This window comes from Marmota marmota, unplaced genomic scaffold (assembly GCF_001458135.2).
Source record: "Marmota marmota marmota unplaced genomic scaffold, marMar, whole genome shotgun sequence".
NCBI classification, from domain to species: Eukaryota; Metazoa; Chordata; class Mammalia; order Rodentia; family Sciuridae; genus Marmota; species Marmota marmota.
In genome coordinates, this window is record NW_025999969.1 from 3,557,232 (window position 1) to 3,574,162 (window position 16,931).

The following is a 16,931-nucleotide window of genomic DNA, read 5'->3' on the forward strand; positions in this document are numbered from 1 at the left end:
GATATTGCTTTAATTAATCTCAACTAAGATGTAGGAGATGACTTTTTTTTTAAAATAAATTTTTAAAGCTAAGTAAGAGAATCATTGTCTCAGACGGTGGAAAAATAAGGAGTACCTGTCACCTTTAAAACCATTATTTCCCTTTCCAGGCCCCACCCTACCCCCATAAGCCTGATGAACTTTATTAAGGTTGTTAGCCCTGATTAGAGAGCTGTACAGCACCCCCACCACTTGCTTTTTAAATCCAAGCCAGCCCATTCTTTGATAAAAGACTTTTGTGTCACTTCCAGAAGCGAGAGACAATCTGGGACACATGCTTTAGAATTTCTGGAACATTTGGGAGGCTTTTGTGGCAGCTAGGAAATACTGTGCTGGCACTCTGCCAAGTTCCAGCAGCCCATCTGCCCTGGGGAACTCTTGAGATTTTCTCTGGCCTTCACCCAGGCAGGCGCTGCACCTTCAGCACTTTGTAGCCTGTGTCACAGCTGACGAGCACTTGATCTTTGAAGGAATATGTGGCTTGCAAGGGCTCAATTTTCCCATGGACAGGAGGTTGTAGCTCAGGGCACTCGTTTCCTGGCAGGAAGCAAATGAAAGGACAGCAGGTAAGAAAACAGAGGAAAAGTCTGGCAGTAGAGGGCCAGACCCACAGAGCAAGGCCTGAGGGAGGAGGGAAATGACAGAACTGCACGCAGACTTACTCCGAAACCAGAAGCAAGTCACTTTCCAAATTGCAAGCCCCCACCCACGATTGCTTATTATTAAAATTAGATGGTTGGCCAGATGACTTCATGATTTACATGGACTATATTTTTTTAGAATCACTGCATAAATTCTGCTAGTTCAAATTCTTTATTGTCAAGTCGAGCCACTGCAATAACTCTGGATCCCAAGTGTCAGTGAAGAGCTAACTCAGGGTTGGGTGGAATATTAAGTGTCATTGACTCCAACACTGTCCTGATGTTTTCTTTACAACATTCTCCACAGTAGACACCCAACATCTTTTTGCATTTCTATAAGACAGGGAACTCAATTCCTCCCAAACCTATAACTTCTACATGTGGAATCCTCGGATTAAATCAACAGAGTTTTCCTATTTAGCTGAAATCTCTTCCATTGTAAGTCTTACTCACTGGACCACGCAGAGGACCCCAATTACCCTTTTTTTCCCCAAGACCCTTCTTCAAAGCATTTAGAGACTATGAATCATATACTTCTGAGACATCTTTTCAAAAGGTTAAATCTGACAAGATCCTCATGGCCGGAGCTTATCCCTGACACTTTTTCCTGGACAAACTCTCTTTTGTTAATTTCCTGCTCACTCCTCTCCCCAGACTGGGCACTGGATAGGCTAGTGCAGGCAGAGCCAGGGTTTCAGGGTCTATGAAGTCACACCTGGCTGATGTCCACCTCTTTCTTCTTGAGTTATTACAGACCTCTTGGGTCAAATGCCTCTATTAGGATTGAGCCAGGACTGGCTGCCTTGGGGAGCTGAGGAATGGGACCTGTACGCTTTGCCAGTCAAGGGGCCCACAATGAAACATTGGAAACTACAGGCCCTCTAAGTCTACAGACTTAGAGAAGGCTGGAGCTGAAAGGGCCCTTTCCAGGTCTAGTGAATCACTGTGTGAGGGGTGGGGTTCAAGAAATAAGATTTCTATTTTTTTTTAAGTCTCCCCACACGATGCTGAAATACAGCCAGTTTTGAAAACTTCCAGTCTAGCTCAAACTCAACATCATTGATGCGCTGGGGCCCCTTTTACAGATAGGAAACTGAGTCAGCAGAGAGCATATGTCTTGGTCCCAAATTTCTCAGCTAAGAGTCCCATCAGGTCACCAGAGAAGTTCCAGGCCTGCATCCCCTCCCAACCACCCTCTCTGTGAATGTTGAGCACAGAGGCTCACTCAGGTGAGAGGGGAGAAGTTACCTGCAGCTCTGTACGAGAGCCTCCAGCCCCGGTTCTCCCCTGAGTTATCACTGCGGAACAGGATCTGGACACTGTGGCTCTGGGTACTGATGGGTTCTGGGGCTTTCTCTCCACAGAAGGGTCCCAAAACTTTTGAACCAGCTTTAATCTAAGAAAGGCAATACAGAGAAAGAGAAGAGTCAAATCTGAGCAGCTGAGAGCACTGCTGCAGGCAACTCTTCTGCACTGCTCTCTGGAGTCTTCTGGAAGCCTCCGGGTGAATCCATGATTTTCACTTATGGTTTGAATGGGCCTTTCCAGTCACCCAACAGTTCATCTCCACTCTCTCATTTTGTAATTTACAATGGCCTAGGAAGTGGACAAGGTAGGTTAATAATCCTCTGCTCAAAGACAAACTTATTGTGGCTCAGAGGACATAGCCTTGTCCAGTACACAAAACAGATGAGCTCTCTGTTGTCAAAGAATTTGCAGTCGAGTAAAGAGAGACTGATAAAAAAAAAAAAAAAAAAAAAACAATAAGCAACATAACACAGGTATCTCTGCCACCATTTATATAACAGACAGTAGTATAATAGCTAGTAACTTTAAATGGGTACTCAAAGAAGGCCTCGTGGTGAAGTAACATTGAATCTGATGTGTAGGGTGAGTAGGAGCCTGTTGTTTGAAGAGGAGGAGGGAGGAGCATTTTCCAGGTAGAGAAAATAGCTATGAAAAGGCCAAGGCCAAAGGTGGGAATGAGCTTGGCAAGTGTGGAGCACAGGAAGGAAGCCATGAGGCTGGGACAGAGGGAGTGGCACGACCTGAGGTTGGAAGAGCAGGCAAGGGCCACATTGTGTTGAGGAATTTATGTGTAATTCCAAGTGAAATCTTGATCCAATCTACTTTTTTTTTTTTTTAAACTCTCAAGACTATGGGTAAATAGACTATATAAAGTGAGGGTGAAAGCAAGAAAACCAGCTGGGGAGTTTTGCAGTTGAGCACAGGAGAGGTGATGGGGCTTGACTGGGACAGAGGCAGTGGAGAAGGAGAGAGGGCAGCAGGAAGTATGGGCTGATCCAGAGTCCCCCATTCCCAGTCCTGGGTTCTTCCTGTGCATTTTTCCTTCCATCTCTGAGGACCAGGATCAGGACCCATTAGGTGGCATTTGGTGACTTCCACAATCCTGGGTAGCATCTTCATCTTATCATGGAGAGGGGGCAAAAGCGAAGCCCCAGAAAGTAAAGTGACTAGCTGAGGTTCCCGTGCATAGCTCTGGGAACTCTGTGTGGTAGCCAGAATTCTAAGACAGTACCATAACCTTCACCCCTGGCGTTACTTTGTGATTATGTTTTCTTACATGGAAAAAGAGGTTGTTTTTTTATCCCCTGGGGGACAGTAGAAAGGGACCTGAGAGCAGCTTCTAGATGCTGAGAGGAACTCCTGGCCATCAGAAAGAAGATGGGATTTCAGTCCTACAGCAGCAATGAACTTTATTCCTACAACTACAAGGATATGTTAACAATTTAAAATGACCCTGAAAATGGGATTCTGCCCCAGAGCCTCAAGGTTCGAATCCCATCCAGTTGACACTTTGATTTCCATCTAGAGAAACCCTAATCAAAGAACCCAAGTGAATCTTCTGGGTTTTCTGTCTACAAAACAATGTAAAAAGAATTGCTGTAAGTTGTTATGTGCGAGGCAGTTTATTACACAGCAACGAATACTCCTGTCCTGTGTTTCCTGCTAGTCCACCTGTGGCCAAGCTGCTTCTTAGCCTCTGAATTCAAGTAGGGGACAGGACAGCCTCTAAGTTCTCAAGTTTTCTTTCATAGACTCTCAAACTTCTCCCACTGTAGACAACTTCATTTATTTTTTTGTACTGGTGATTGAACTCAGGGGCACTTAACCACTGAGCCACATCCCCAGCCCTATTTTGTATTTTATTTAGAGACAGGGTCTCACTGAGTTGTTTAGTGCCTCGCTGTTGCTGAGGCTGGCTTTGAACTTGTAGCCTCCCAAGCCACTGGGATTACAGGCGTATGCCACCCTGCCCAATTGACAGCTCCATTTTTGACTGTCTCATTTTATGGCCCTTTCATCGAGGGTGCCTCTGTTCTGCCTTCCATCTGTCTTAGGCCAGCTCACTGCACCTATTTGTACACTTGAGTAGCACCCCTTTTTCTCCCCAGCTCAGTATTTCTCCTGAGGTCAGACTCCAATATGCATGTCCACCTGGATGTTTTGGCTGGTCCCTCTCTAAGAATAGCTGATTTTCTTCCTACATGTCTAAACAATATCTCTTCTACTATCCCAGCCAATAGCATAAATTTAGGCTACCTTTGCATCTTATCTATACTAGTAGAAACACCACAAATTCAGTGGTTATTGGCCTGTGACATTCTCTTTCCTCTTTGTTTGCCTTTTGCATAGTCTCTTCTCCCAAGCAGGACCAGCAGCATAACTTATGGGTACATACAGTGCAAGATGAAAATGTGGATTCTTTGTTCAAAATACATTAAGAAGTTCAAGATAGCAACAGCAGAACAGTAAATCAACTATGGGTTCTTTTTGAGTATAGAGCCTTGTGAGACATGGACAGATTGCAGGTCAATGAAACTGAGTGTACCCCCAGGGACTTTTGCTAATGCAGACTTGACTCTTGGACTGTCTATCTCAAACCATACTGATGGCCAGGGAGCTTGCTTTGGATCATGGAAGATTCTTATATTAGATCTAATTAAGCTGGTAGATGTTATCTTAATAATGACTTTGATAAACTAGCTGCCTGGCCTTCTATCGTGAGATAAGATGAAAACAGCAGAATATCAATTTTCCCAATTCAGCCAAGATTTTCCAGCATTCCCTGGACAAACAACTTCTGCAGGCTTACCTTGATATAGTCATAAGGGCAGGGCACCTCAGGATGGTCCTCAATGTCAAAAATGTCCTCGAATTGCAAGCTGACCATGAAACCCTCCTCCAGCTCAATGTTGTAGAGGCATTCAGAGCTCTTGGGGTAAGGGTTGGGGTAGTCAGGGCTGGTGATCAGGCCTGTCCTCTGGGTAAAGAGGTTGTCACTGCACTCCACTGTGGGAAACATAGCAGAGAACATGGCACACCAACACCACAGCAGACCCTTGCCTATGTCACTGTGATCCTTCTAGTGCCAGGAAGGAACCAGTATTCCCATTTCACTGATGGGGGGGAAACTCCATGAAGGGAAGTGATTTACCCAAAGTTAGATACCTAGCAATTTGCAGTCAAAACTCAAATGCAGACGTCTCTGTCTGTCCAGAGTTATTTACCCTGTGTGATGGCACCTCTCAGCAGATTCTCTGCTACTTGTGAGAAGCAGGAAGGACTCAGATAATGGAAGGGGCTTGGGATGGGGCAGTCATGGGGTTATCTGGACCTCTTTGACCCTACTCGCCCCCTTGCCCAGACTTCATTTAGGTCTCTGCTCAAACCCTTTCTTGGTCCTATCGTAATATAGACCTCACACATACCCTCCTCTCTCCCAGCCCTGTCCTTCTTTTATTTTTTTCCCTTCACCATTATATTCACATTTTAAGGACGTATTCATTTTGATTGTTTGCATGCAAGAACACCAACTAATCTATTTATTTCAACATTACGCCTATTTCTTTTGAAGCCAAGAAGATTTTGTTATTTTATGAAAGCAATGGAGACGCATTTTTCAAGATGCTTAAGGCAGAACGCTTAAGGTTCCTGCTTGCTGCTGTGCCTGGCCTTCTGCTTCCTTTAAACCAGGTGGTGCCATCAGGCCTAAAAAGGCATACACTGTGTTCTTTTCTTGGGCTTCCAAAAAGTCATCCTAGTCCCCACAGTACTGGCTGTCATTGAAAATCTGAGGTGGCAGGGAGGACCCTGTGGCGGGTCCACTATTCTCAGGTGCATTTTCTCTCATCTGCTTCTGATTCTCTTCATTGGCTACAGTATCTTTTTCTATATAGCCTATTTTGTTGGCACCAAGCACATCTTGCTGTTTCTTCTTAATCACTGTAGAGCTGGAGGAAGATGCAATATATACACGAATCACCATCCTGGGACCAGCGGCTGGCAGTTGTCTGGACCCTGGAAAGAGGGCTGTGGAGCAGCTGCAGTGGTGGCTGGGATCCAGCTAGAGGCTGAACCCCAGCCATGTCCTTCTTATTTTTTTCCTTCGGTGCTTCTCATTGCCTGACATTATGTCACATATTAATTTGTTGGTTTCTTTGGCCCACTAGACTGTGAGTTCCATGAGCTCAGGGATTTGACTTTGTTCTGCACTAGAGTTATTGCAACCAGGGACCTCCGTCCTGGCCTGGCCTGGCCCTGAGTTAACCCTGCCCAGGCACCTTTGTTTACTGCTAAACTTTTGCCCTTGGCTGACCCATCCTAGAGCTGGGATGTCCTTGCTTGCTAAGCCTTTGTTCATCCTACTCATTTGCAAATGAAAAAAACTGTAGCCCAGAAAGGCGGGCATGACTAACTTGAAGTCCCACAGAACTTGCAGATCAAGGTTTAGACTGAGGTCTCTTAAAGTCCCATCTGTTTTCATTTTCTACACAAGCATTCTCATAGGGGTAATCTCACCCCAAAGGGGACTAAAATTGGTTCTTGGTAGGAAGACTTGCTGTTCTTATGCATAATGCATAGACATATAGTGCATAAGCAGATATACAGCATGTCTGTGGTATCAAAGAGAAAAAAAAAAAAAGAAAAAGAAAAGGGCTTCTGGGTGCGGAAATAAAGACAGATTGAGAAAACTTGCTCTACCTTCAGCCCTCCCTAGCCTCAGTATAGAGTAGATAGCTAATAAATACTTACTGAATAAGAATAGAAAACATAACCCTCCCCAAGAAAATGAACCTGCTGTTTTTGTCTTATACTGCTTTATTCTGATGAATAAGTATTTGGGCTTTATTCAGAAATGAGCAGTTTTTGAAGGAGAAAGAAAAAGAGCTCCTGTCTACAGTCTCACCTCCCTCTGATCTTGCCTCACTCAAGTTCCGAGTGAGATCCCTGGGTCACACAAATCTGCTGGCAATTCCCCAAGTGCCTCAAGTTCTATCACACCTGTGAATATTTGCAGAAGCTGTTCTCCCTGCATAGAATGCCCTCCCTCTCCTTATTCTTTCACATCTGCCAAGGGTCATCATCTTGGGGGAGTATTTGTCCACTTCTCCAGGCCAGCTCAGGTCTGATTGAGCTGTCTACACTTCCTTCACATAAATGTAGCAAATGTTGCACTTTCGGCATCTAACCATTTGCTTATAGGACTATTGCCCCAGTAGTCTAGGGACTACTGCTGCAGAGTGGCTGAGCCCTTCCATCTCTCCATCTCTGCCTCAGTCCAATCACCACAGCATGGCTACCATGTTGATGGGGGATGAAAACAGAGAGAAGGGGTGGAAAGTTTTTCTGCTGCCTCTGTTTTTGCCTCTATGCTTCTTCCTTTTGACTGAGTTTCTCTCTGTCATAGAGAAACTTAGAGGCTATCAAAAGCAAAGAGAAAAAAGAACTGCTGGGAGAAGCTTAGTTCATGGCTCAGAGAGAAAGGACTGGGGACCCCAGGTTTCTCCCTACCTTGGTCATTAGTTCACCCTCTGTAGGAAAAGAGACAGGACCTATTCAGCACACATTCTGCCCAGGAAGATGGCCTAGTAGCCAAATATTTTCTCTTGTATTTCACTGAGAACAGGAACCCAGGCTTCCAGGCTGAGGGAGCGTTATTTCAGTATCTCTGTTCACATGGTATCTGAAGCACACCTCTAACTTCATTGTTAATTGTCTATACTGTGTATCTATCTTTCCTCTGAGCCTCTTCTAATTGTACTGGAAGGTGTGGCATGTCATGGCAATGTATAGAACCACCCCCAGGCCCTACCTCGGCAGGTCCTGTTGTCCGTGTGGAGGATGTAGCCAAAGCGGCAGGAGCAGTAGTAGCCGCCAATGTAGTTGTGGCAGTAGTGGTCACAGGACAGCTCCTCGTCCTCCCTCTCCTTACACTCGTCCACATCTGCAAGGAAGATAGAGCCTCAATCAGGGCATGTGTGATGATGAAGATGACCCCCAACATATACAGCACTTAGTGTGGCCTGCTCCCTGGCCACTGGGGGTTCAGGAGTTGTCTCATTTAATCATTACATAAAGCCCAGAGAGTCATTATCTTCGTTTTACGGATGAGGAAACTCAGAAAAGTGGATCAGCTGATCCCAGACCTCAGAGACTCGGATTCAAACCTAGGCAACTTGACTCCTGGTAGAAGAACTATCCTTTAACAGCAGCAAGCTCAGGGCTGTTACTACCCCTGTTTTATAGATGATGAAGTAAAGCCATAGAGATCTGGGGTGGGCTGGCTCCAGAGCTTGAGTTCTTAACTTCTACTTCTTGTTGTCTCTTTCTTTCTTCCTAAGCCCCTAGTATGGGTCCAATCCTGTCCTAGGCATTGAGTATACATTTCTCCTAAAGGGACATATGAATAGCCAATAAGCTCATGAAAAGATGCTTAATATCATTAGTTGTCAGGGGAATGTGATTTAATCATAATGAGATACACTATAGAGCCAGCAGAGTGGTTAATATTAAAAAATTGACAACATCTGATGTTGGTGAAGATATGGAGCAGCCAGAACTCCCAGGCATTTGTGGACTTTTATAAAACGATGTGATGACTTTGGAAAAGATCTGGTGATTTATTACAAAACTGAGCATAGCGGTCCTATCACTCAGCAATTCTATTCCTAAATATTTACCCAATAAAAGTGAAAGTATATGCTCACAAAAAGACTTGTACAAGAAGATTCATAGAAATTTTATTAATGGGAGCCAAAAAATGGGTAGAGCCCAGTTGTCTCTCAAAGGGAGAATGGATAAAAAATAATTATAGTATATTCATACCATGGAACACTATTCTGAGAGGAAAAGGAATACATTACTAATGCATGCGGCAACATAAGTGAATCTCAAAAGCATAATGCTGAGTAAAAGCATTCACCCCAAGATATATTTTCTGTGTGTTCATTTATGTGAAATTTTAAAAGAAACAAAATTAATCTATGGCAGAAAAAAAAAACAGAATTATTTCCACTAAGGGAATTGGGAACACGGATTGACTTGGCAGGAACATGAGCCAACTTTCTGGGTTGATGCTTAAATTCAATATCTTATTGGGGGTTTGGGTTACACACAAATATAAATTTTAAAAATTCAACAAATATATACTAAGATTTTGATTTCATTGCATGCAAATTTTGCACTAAAGAAAAAAACTGAACAGATATAAAACTCTAGCAAAATTATACCCATGAAGGAGTATTTAGGAAGATGTTTCCTGATGTCTGCAATTACTTTGATGTATCAAAAAAGATGAATTGATGGATGAACAGAAGATAGATGGGTAGACAGGTGATGACATTTGCTAATGCTGTAAGACATGAATGGTAGAATCTGTGTCGTGAGTAAACAGGTGTTTGCTGTCTAGGAGAGGACACGGACAGCTTGCACCTTTACCGAGAACAAGAGACTGGAGGATGAGCCACCCAGTCCCCCCACTTACCCACAGCCATGTAGTGGGCATCAAAGCCCGTGAACCGCTCCTCATTGGAAAAATCTGACCGGAAAGTGATGGACATGAAGGAACCAGGGGAGAGAACCACTTCTTGGCCGGGGGTCTGCTCTGTGTCCGTGGTCTCCCTGCCACAAAAGGTTGCCAGCACCTGGTCTTCAGTTTCTACCTTTGAGGTCAAAGTGAAAGGGGACAAGATGAGCAGCTTCACACTTAGCTTCTTTCCTGATCTCGTGGAAGAAAGAGACTAGGCAGCCTGGGAAGGGGGATGAGAGATTCTTAGACTTGAGGAGAGACTACAGCTTAAGTCAATGTGGCCGTCTGATGAGTTGCATTCACATTGTTTAGTTCCACAGGGGTAGCTTGATATTTGTCATTCTTGTTGCCAGTCAAGTGGCTTAGTTACTGAAAATAACTCAATGTTAAAATTCCAAAGAGTTAGATAACCCTGCAGATGGGTTCTCCGTACAACAGAAACTTATCACATTTCCAAAGAAAAAAGACTGTATGTACAATATAAATCAATCATTGGGCATCCAGTGTGCCTGCTGCTGAGCAGAGCATGAGATGGGGATGATGAGAGAAGAGGAAGACTGAGAGCCATGCACAGGAGAGCAGTGTTCAGAGTGAGGAACAGACCCAGACAGAGCTAATGTGCAGCCTGGTAAGTGCTCCGATAGGAGCAGCAGGAGGAGGTGAAAGATCCCCACCAGGACCCCGGCTACAGGAGATTAGGACTGCTCTTTATAGCTGTTTCCTCAAATCATGCAATAGCATGTGGCACATAGCAGTTGTCCAATGAATATTTGTTCACAAGAACTAAAAGAGCAGACCTATTCTGAGGGCTATGAGAAGCCAGGGTGCCTGTGAAGACTGTAGGAAGAGATGTACTGGGAAGGAAATGTACAAAGTAGATTATGGCTGATGTTGAATGCCATTAATTCTGTAAGTGGAAGACATGGAAAACTTTTGAACAGGAAGTCGTGTGATATAATAGATAATCTTAAAAATATAAAAACTGCTTATTGGTATCATACAGAAAATGTGCGTGCGTGCGTGTGTGTGTGTGTGTGTGTGTGTGTAAGATAGATGGAAACTTTGCATACTTGCTGATAAAATTCCCGGCTTTGGAAGAGCTAAAGGTTCTGCTTGAGCTCAGAAAGTGAAGCAGGAATTCTACATGGTTGCCTAAAGCTGATTTTGTGTGTCTGGTTTGGGAAGCACAGTGTAGAAGCTGGTTGGTAGAGTTATTTGACAATGAATACTTGACCTACTCTATCATCTTACACCTAACTCAATTTTTTAAAGCTTGCATTTATTTGTGTTTGGGATCTCTGGGCTGATGTTTTAGACACGATACAGGCAAAAATCTTCCCAGGAATGATTGTTTCTGTCTTTCAAAGTCACTGAAAGAAAGTTCACAAAGGCTGTCCATCTCTGCTAGCTTCCAATAAATTTGTTGTTTTGTTCATTAGCTTAGTATGCCAGAAGTATCTTGACATTTGACACTTCTGTTTTGAAACTAATGGTTTATTTATTTAAAATAAGAAGGAGTTTTAAAGAAAAACAATTTGCCCTGGCAACAAAACACAAGGACAATTAATCACTAACGCTGGGAATTGAAATGTAAACAGAAAATGAGATCATGGCTTTGCTATTTTTTCTCTGCTGATACCAGTGAACTCACACCAGTCTTCTTATGCAGAATGTGCCCTTCTGCACACAGCTGAAAATTCACTTCCTTGACTGTCCCAGCTGCTGTATTATTTTGGTTAACTGGTTAAAAGTTCACCTAACTGTAATTTTTTAAAACGATTTTCTTTTAGGTACAATATTTCTTTTTAAAAAGTACTTTATCTGGGTGCGGTAGCACACGCCTGTAATCCCAGAGGCTCAGGAGGCTGAGACAGGAGGATCAGGAGTTCAAAGCCAGCCTCAGCAATAGCAAGGCGCTAAGCAACTCAGTGAGACCCTGTCTCTAAATAAAATACAAAATAGGGCTGGGGATGTGGCTCAGTGGTCAAGTGCCCCTGAGTTCAATCCCCAGTACCCAGCCCCCTAAAAAACAAAAGTGCTTTATACAAAGCCCTGTTTGAAGTGAAGCCTGCTTCAAACCCTTTCTTAATAATCCATGGACATTGTTATGTACTTTAACTATCACATTCAAGGAAGACCCTTGGGGATGCTGAATTATGTAATTCTTTCCGTGCATGAAATTACTGCCGAACAACACGCCTTTACAATCTTATATCTTCTTTATGTATTATTCCATTTCCTGTCTTTTTATTTTTAATATGTTATGAGTTAGAAACCACTTGAGTTGCTCTTCTTGGAACTTCATTAAAAGGAGACTAAATAAATAGAGAGTGAGGGCTTGGGAAAGGGATTCTTCTGTGCATAACTGCATGAATCATGTGCTTCTATCTTGGTGACCTCAGTTTTGGAGTAATGTAAGTTGCATGAACCTGGTAGATGGAGGTCTTATGTCCTATTCCTAATTCTACCTTAGACTACTCTATGATCATCCCACCCCTAGCTCTAGTTATCCACCTGTAAGTCAGGAGTTGGAACTTGCTAAACTCCAGATTCCCTTCCAAGTTGGATATATTAGCATTCTTACAAATCGTCTTTGTTTTATATTAAATCAACCAACAATGAGCAAGAGTTTCAGCACAGATCGCTGCTGCTTATGAATGAATTTAAGCTTATTTATGATTTATATCTATGTGTTATGGTTTAGATAATAGGTGTCCCCCCAAAGCTCATGTGTGATACAAGGCAAGAAGGTTTAGAGGAGAATTGATTGGTTTATGAGAGCCTTAACCTAATCAGTGCATTCATCCTCTGATAGAGATTACTGGGTATAACTGTAGGCAGGTAAGGTGTGGCTGGAGGAGGGTCACTGGGGGCTTGCTTTTGGGGTATACATTTTGTAACTGGAGAGTGGAATTTCTCTCTCTCTCTCTCTCTCTCTCTCTCCTTTCTGATCATCATGTGAGCCCATTCCCTTCACTCTTTCACCATGATGTTCTGCCTCATCTTGAGCCCCAAGGAATGGAGGTGGCTGTCTATGAGCCAAGACCTCTGAAACCGTGAGCTCCTCAAATAAATTATTCTTCCTCTTATTGTTCTTATCAAGTCTTTTAGTCACAGCAGTGAAACAGCTGACTAATATACAATGTAATATAAAATTGATTGTCAAAGAATAGTCATGCCTTGAGCATTAATAATTCCAGCCACAGCAACTTCTTTCCTCTAGCTTGGCATCCCTAAGTAGTGCCTAGAGCATGGACACTTTCAAATGAAACCTACCAGAGGTTATTTAAATTAAATAGAGACCTACTGAGGGTCTGTGATAAATATCTGTCCTCCTCATAACTTCTGGGATTAAGGACTTTTTCATGATGACAGATAAACACACTGCCTGCAGAGCCAAACTATTCCAGAGGACAAGGAAGCATGTCCCCGCTGAGAGCCATGACAAAACTGAGTCATACAAACTTGAGAAGCAGAGGAGAAAGACAGTAGCCTAGGGCCATAGGAATTCAATCTGAAGCCCAGAATAGAGTGCTGGGATATCAGGGCTGGCAGGGACCTTGAAGAGTTATTTCAATCTCCCTTCTTCTAGAGGAAACCGAAGTTCAGAAATGGCAGAGTGACTTACACAAAGGTAAACAGATTATCTGAGCATTTTCTGATGTCAATTTTGCTTTTGGAACTGTTTTTAGACTGGGGAAAGGAGCCACAAACCCAAAGAGTACATGACAAAAGGCATAGACACTTGAACAAATAATTTTCCTGGCTCAAGAGCCTCTCGAAACCTTATCTTGGGTGCATGGATTGTCTCCCAAAGAGGATGTGGCTCAGTGACAGCCTTAACCTAAACAGAAGGGTCACTGGCCCTGGTTAATATTTGCATGTCCTGCTATGAATTATAAAATTCTACAAAGATCATTTGTCTCTGAGTAGGGATTAAGGATTGAGCCCTGACTTCTGTTTGAATTCTCCCATCTCTGAGGTTATCATATCAACATGGAGGGAACATACCTATTGAAGACGTAAATTTATAACAATAGAGAACCATGTGGCTGAGGATCACAGACACCCTTTCTATTTCTTTTTGTGGGCAACTGCATCCTTGCAGACTATAATTATTAAGGGCACCAGTATGTGGTTGTATGTAGTGAATTTGTTTTCTTTTAGCTCCATTTGACAAATATTTAGGTACCAAGTTCTTTCTGAACTATCATGTGGAGGATGTAAAAAATTACTTTTTATAAAAAAATCACTTATAAAGCATTAGTTTTATAAGCATATCCCCTGCCTCTGGGAATGTGACATTTAGTAGGAAAATAAGATAAGTACTCAAATGTGTATATTAGAGTATTATTGGTAAATAGTAACTACAATGATAGATGGGAAGGCTCAGGGGCTTAAAGGGAAAAACTGCATCCAGATGAAGGGGATCAGAAAACACATAGAGGCTGAGGATGTAGCTTAGTGATTGTTGTGTTTTTCCAGCACATGCAAAGCCCTGGGTTTGATCCCCAGCACCACCAAAACCAAAATCAAACAAAACAAAACATACACACACACACACACACACACATTTTGGGGAAAAAAAAAGTCCTCTGAGCTAAGGAATAGCAGGTGAGTAGGATTTATCAGGTAGGAAGAGTAGGTGGAGGATTGGAGTGGTGGGGAGAACAGAGGGAATAGTGAAGTCTTGGGGTATCCAGAGTCTCCACAAAGCTCCATTGTCCCCTGCTCCAAACACCTGGTATAGGAGAGGGGCTCTATTGAAGGTAGAGAGCTGGGAAGCAGATCTCAGGATGAGAAGGCAGAGTCTTTGTTTTCCATGAGTTTTCTCAAACACAGAGCTCCCATGCAAAACTGAGGCAAGGCAGCAGAAAGCAGGTCAAGCATCTACGGGAAGCCAGCTGCAGCTGCTCTCTAGAGTTCACATCAGTTCACAGCTACGTTGCCATCTACCAATCAACACCTCCAATGTACAGAGAAAGCAGCTCAGGAATTATTGTTTTTATTTCATAGATAAGGAAATTGAAGCCCAGATAATTTAAATGAATTGGGCAAAATGAGTGTGAATCCAGTGAGCGATGAATGCTCTAGTGGTGAATGAACCTCTTTGAGCAGTAGATCCAGGTCTTCAATGGAAGCATGCAGATTCCCTGGAACTCCTTAGACAAACAAGCGCCCTTACAGTTCGGATGCCTCTTGGTTTGGCTCATCAGTGTTTGCAAGGTGTATCTTAGAACCCTTCTGAAATCTACTATTGGCTCTTGAAGAACATTTCAAAGTTATTTTAGAAAGAATGCTGAATTATTTTATTAACAATTTAGTTAATCTTGGAATTACATGCTCTAGAATTTCCTTACCTGTATGTTTTCAGGTTACAGCTGGCATAAAGAGGAATTTGTGCAAGTTTGGAAAGCAAAAGCCATTATTCTGTGAAGGTTGTTTGGACAGATGCAGTTGTGCCAATAAGTTTTAACTTCTTCACATTCCTCTACTCTGCATCTCATGCTTCCTTTCAACCATTGGCTCTGATGACCAAGAGTGGCCCATGTCTATCACCAGGTGCTTGCTTGTCATTCCACCGAGGCTTTTTGGAGCTCAAAGCTTTCAGGCACCTGTTTTCATGAGCTTTACAGTCACAGTCCCACTTTGGTCCCCGACTTGACTTACTAGATTCCTTTGCAGATGCCAACACTTTCACCCCTGGAAAAGTCTACAAGAACCAGTGGGTGACCTTTTCTGTGGTTCTCTAACTTCTCATCACCAATGATTAGTACCACAGTTCTTTCTATGATTACATGAGCTGTAATGCTCACAAGTGTCTCAAAATACACATAGAGGCTTTGCTTTTGTGATTAAATATGGACTGATAGAGTTATTGGTGTCAGGAGTAGAATGCTTGTTGTAGCCACAAAAAAAAAAACAAAAACAAAAAAAACTAGAAAATGTGGCCTTGGTTTTGGAATTGGCTAACAAGTGAGTGCTAGAACATAGGTGAGGATTCTACTATAGAAATCTTGAAAAACAGCTACCTGAACTCTGTAGTGGTGACACAATTGGAAAATGTGTTTGGGTAATGTAGAAGGTAGAAAAATGTACACAGTGAACTTATGGATCTGGCTAAGAAGACCTCTAGTGAGAATCTTGAAAGTACAGCATGCAATTCTATCCTGTATGGCAAGGTCTTTGGGAAGAAGTAATAGTTTAGCATGTAAGAATAACATAGGGGCAGACAGGCCCAGGACTGGCTGGGTTGGAAAATGGCAAAACATTTCAGAAAGCATGAAGAGATTCAGAGTAAATATCATGTCATGTGTGTGGCTATAACAACTGTAGGTTAAGATCTAAAAGATTTAAGCCATTAACTTGTACTCTGTATCTGCTAGACTAAAAGGCACCTAAGGATCTTAAGGACTTTGACATGCTCAGCAAAGTAGAGAAGGTATGTTGAAAAGAACACTGAATGCGTACGTGTGTGTGTGTGTGTGTGTGTGTGTGTGTTCTAGCAGGAGACCCAAAAGAGATTTTAAGGTAGACATGTCATCCTGGACTAGACATGACTGAGGCATTTCAAAATGAGAAGATACCTCTGGGTCCAGAAAGAAGCGTTGGTTGCAAACACGACCCATTTCTTGTGGAAAGGGAAGAATGTCTCAGAAGGTAAAGCTAAGAAGAGAGAGGCAGAGTCAAGACAAGTCAGGAGGCACAGATAGCAATGAACTGGGAGCCATTTTTAAGAAGCAGAACTAGGCTCTAAAGAACATTCCGAGTATCTGGAGTAGGCATTGTGTACCTGGCTGAATTTCAGAATTACTATGGGGCAGTAATTGTTACATAACTCCTATTTCTCCTATTTTTAAATGGGAATTCTATTGTGGTAATCTTATTTTTGTCTCACCAAATCAAGAAAATATTGAGTACATGGAGGACAAATAACTTTCCTTTTGGGATCAGAGATCTTTACACCAAGAGGAGTTGTACCAAAGAAGCTATATCCTAGGTGGTTCATCTGCTTATAAACCTGATATAGATCACGAGGTCCCAGACTTCAAGCCTGACTCTGAATGCAATGCAACTTTTGGAAGAGAGGGCAAGAGTATATTTGGCACATAAAGAGGACATGAATTATTTTGCTTGCAAAAAAAAATACCCACAATAATTCCTTCCATTCTTATACACAGTCCATTTTGCAATGTAACTTTGTAGAAGTGGTATGGGACTTCCAAACTCAGGATTCAAGGAGCCTTGTAGTTATTGATAAAAATTCTTTGCCTGTGCAAACTTTAGTCAAGCTTCTGAACTTTCTCCTAGGCTCATCTGCATACAACCTTGTGAAGTCCAGTATTAGAAAGGAACCATGATAAATCAGTTTATTAAGAACCCACCCTGATATGTTCAACCCTAGATATCTAACTGTA

At 42.6% G+C, this 16,931-nt stretch overlaps 1 protein-coding gene and 1 pseudogene across 5 annotated transcripts in view; both read right to left on the minus strand.

Moving 5' to 3' along the window:
• Masp1 (MBL associated serine protease 1) overlaps positions 1-16,931 on the minus strand; it is a 67,245-nt gene that overhangs the window by 30,015 nt on the left and 20,299 nt on the right. For all 5 annotated transcript variants that reach the window (XM_048804047.1, XM_048804045.1, XM_015499974.2 and 2 more), the window contains 5 exons: positions 9,469-9,646; positions 7,798-7,929; positions 4,798-4,994; positions 1,929-2,076; positions 458-576 (listed from right to left, as the gene is read on the minus strand). In XM_048804047.1, coding sequence (XP_048660004.1) covers positions 458-576; positions 1,929-2,076; positions 4,798-4,994; positions 7,798-7,929; positions 9,469-9,646 — 774 coding nt within the window. The remainder of the gene's footprint in view (positions 1-457; positions 577-1,928; positions 2,077-4,797; positions 4,995-7,797; positions 7,930-9,468; positions 9,647-16,931) is intronic.
• Positions 5,574-7,787, minus strand: LOC107154361 (annotated as a pseudogene).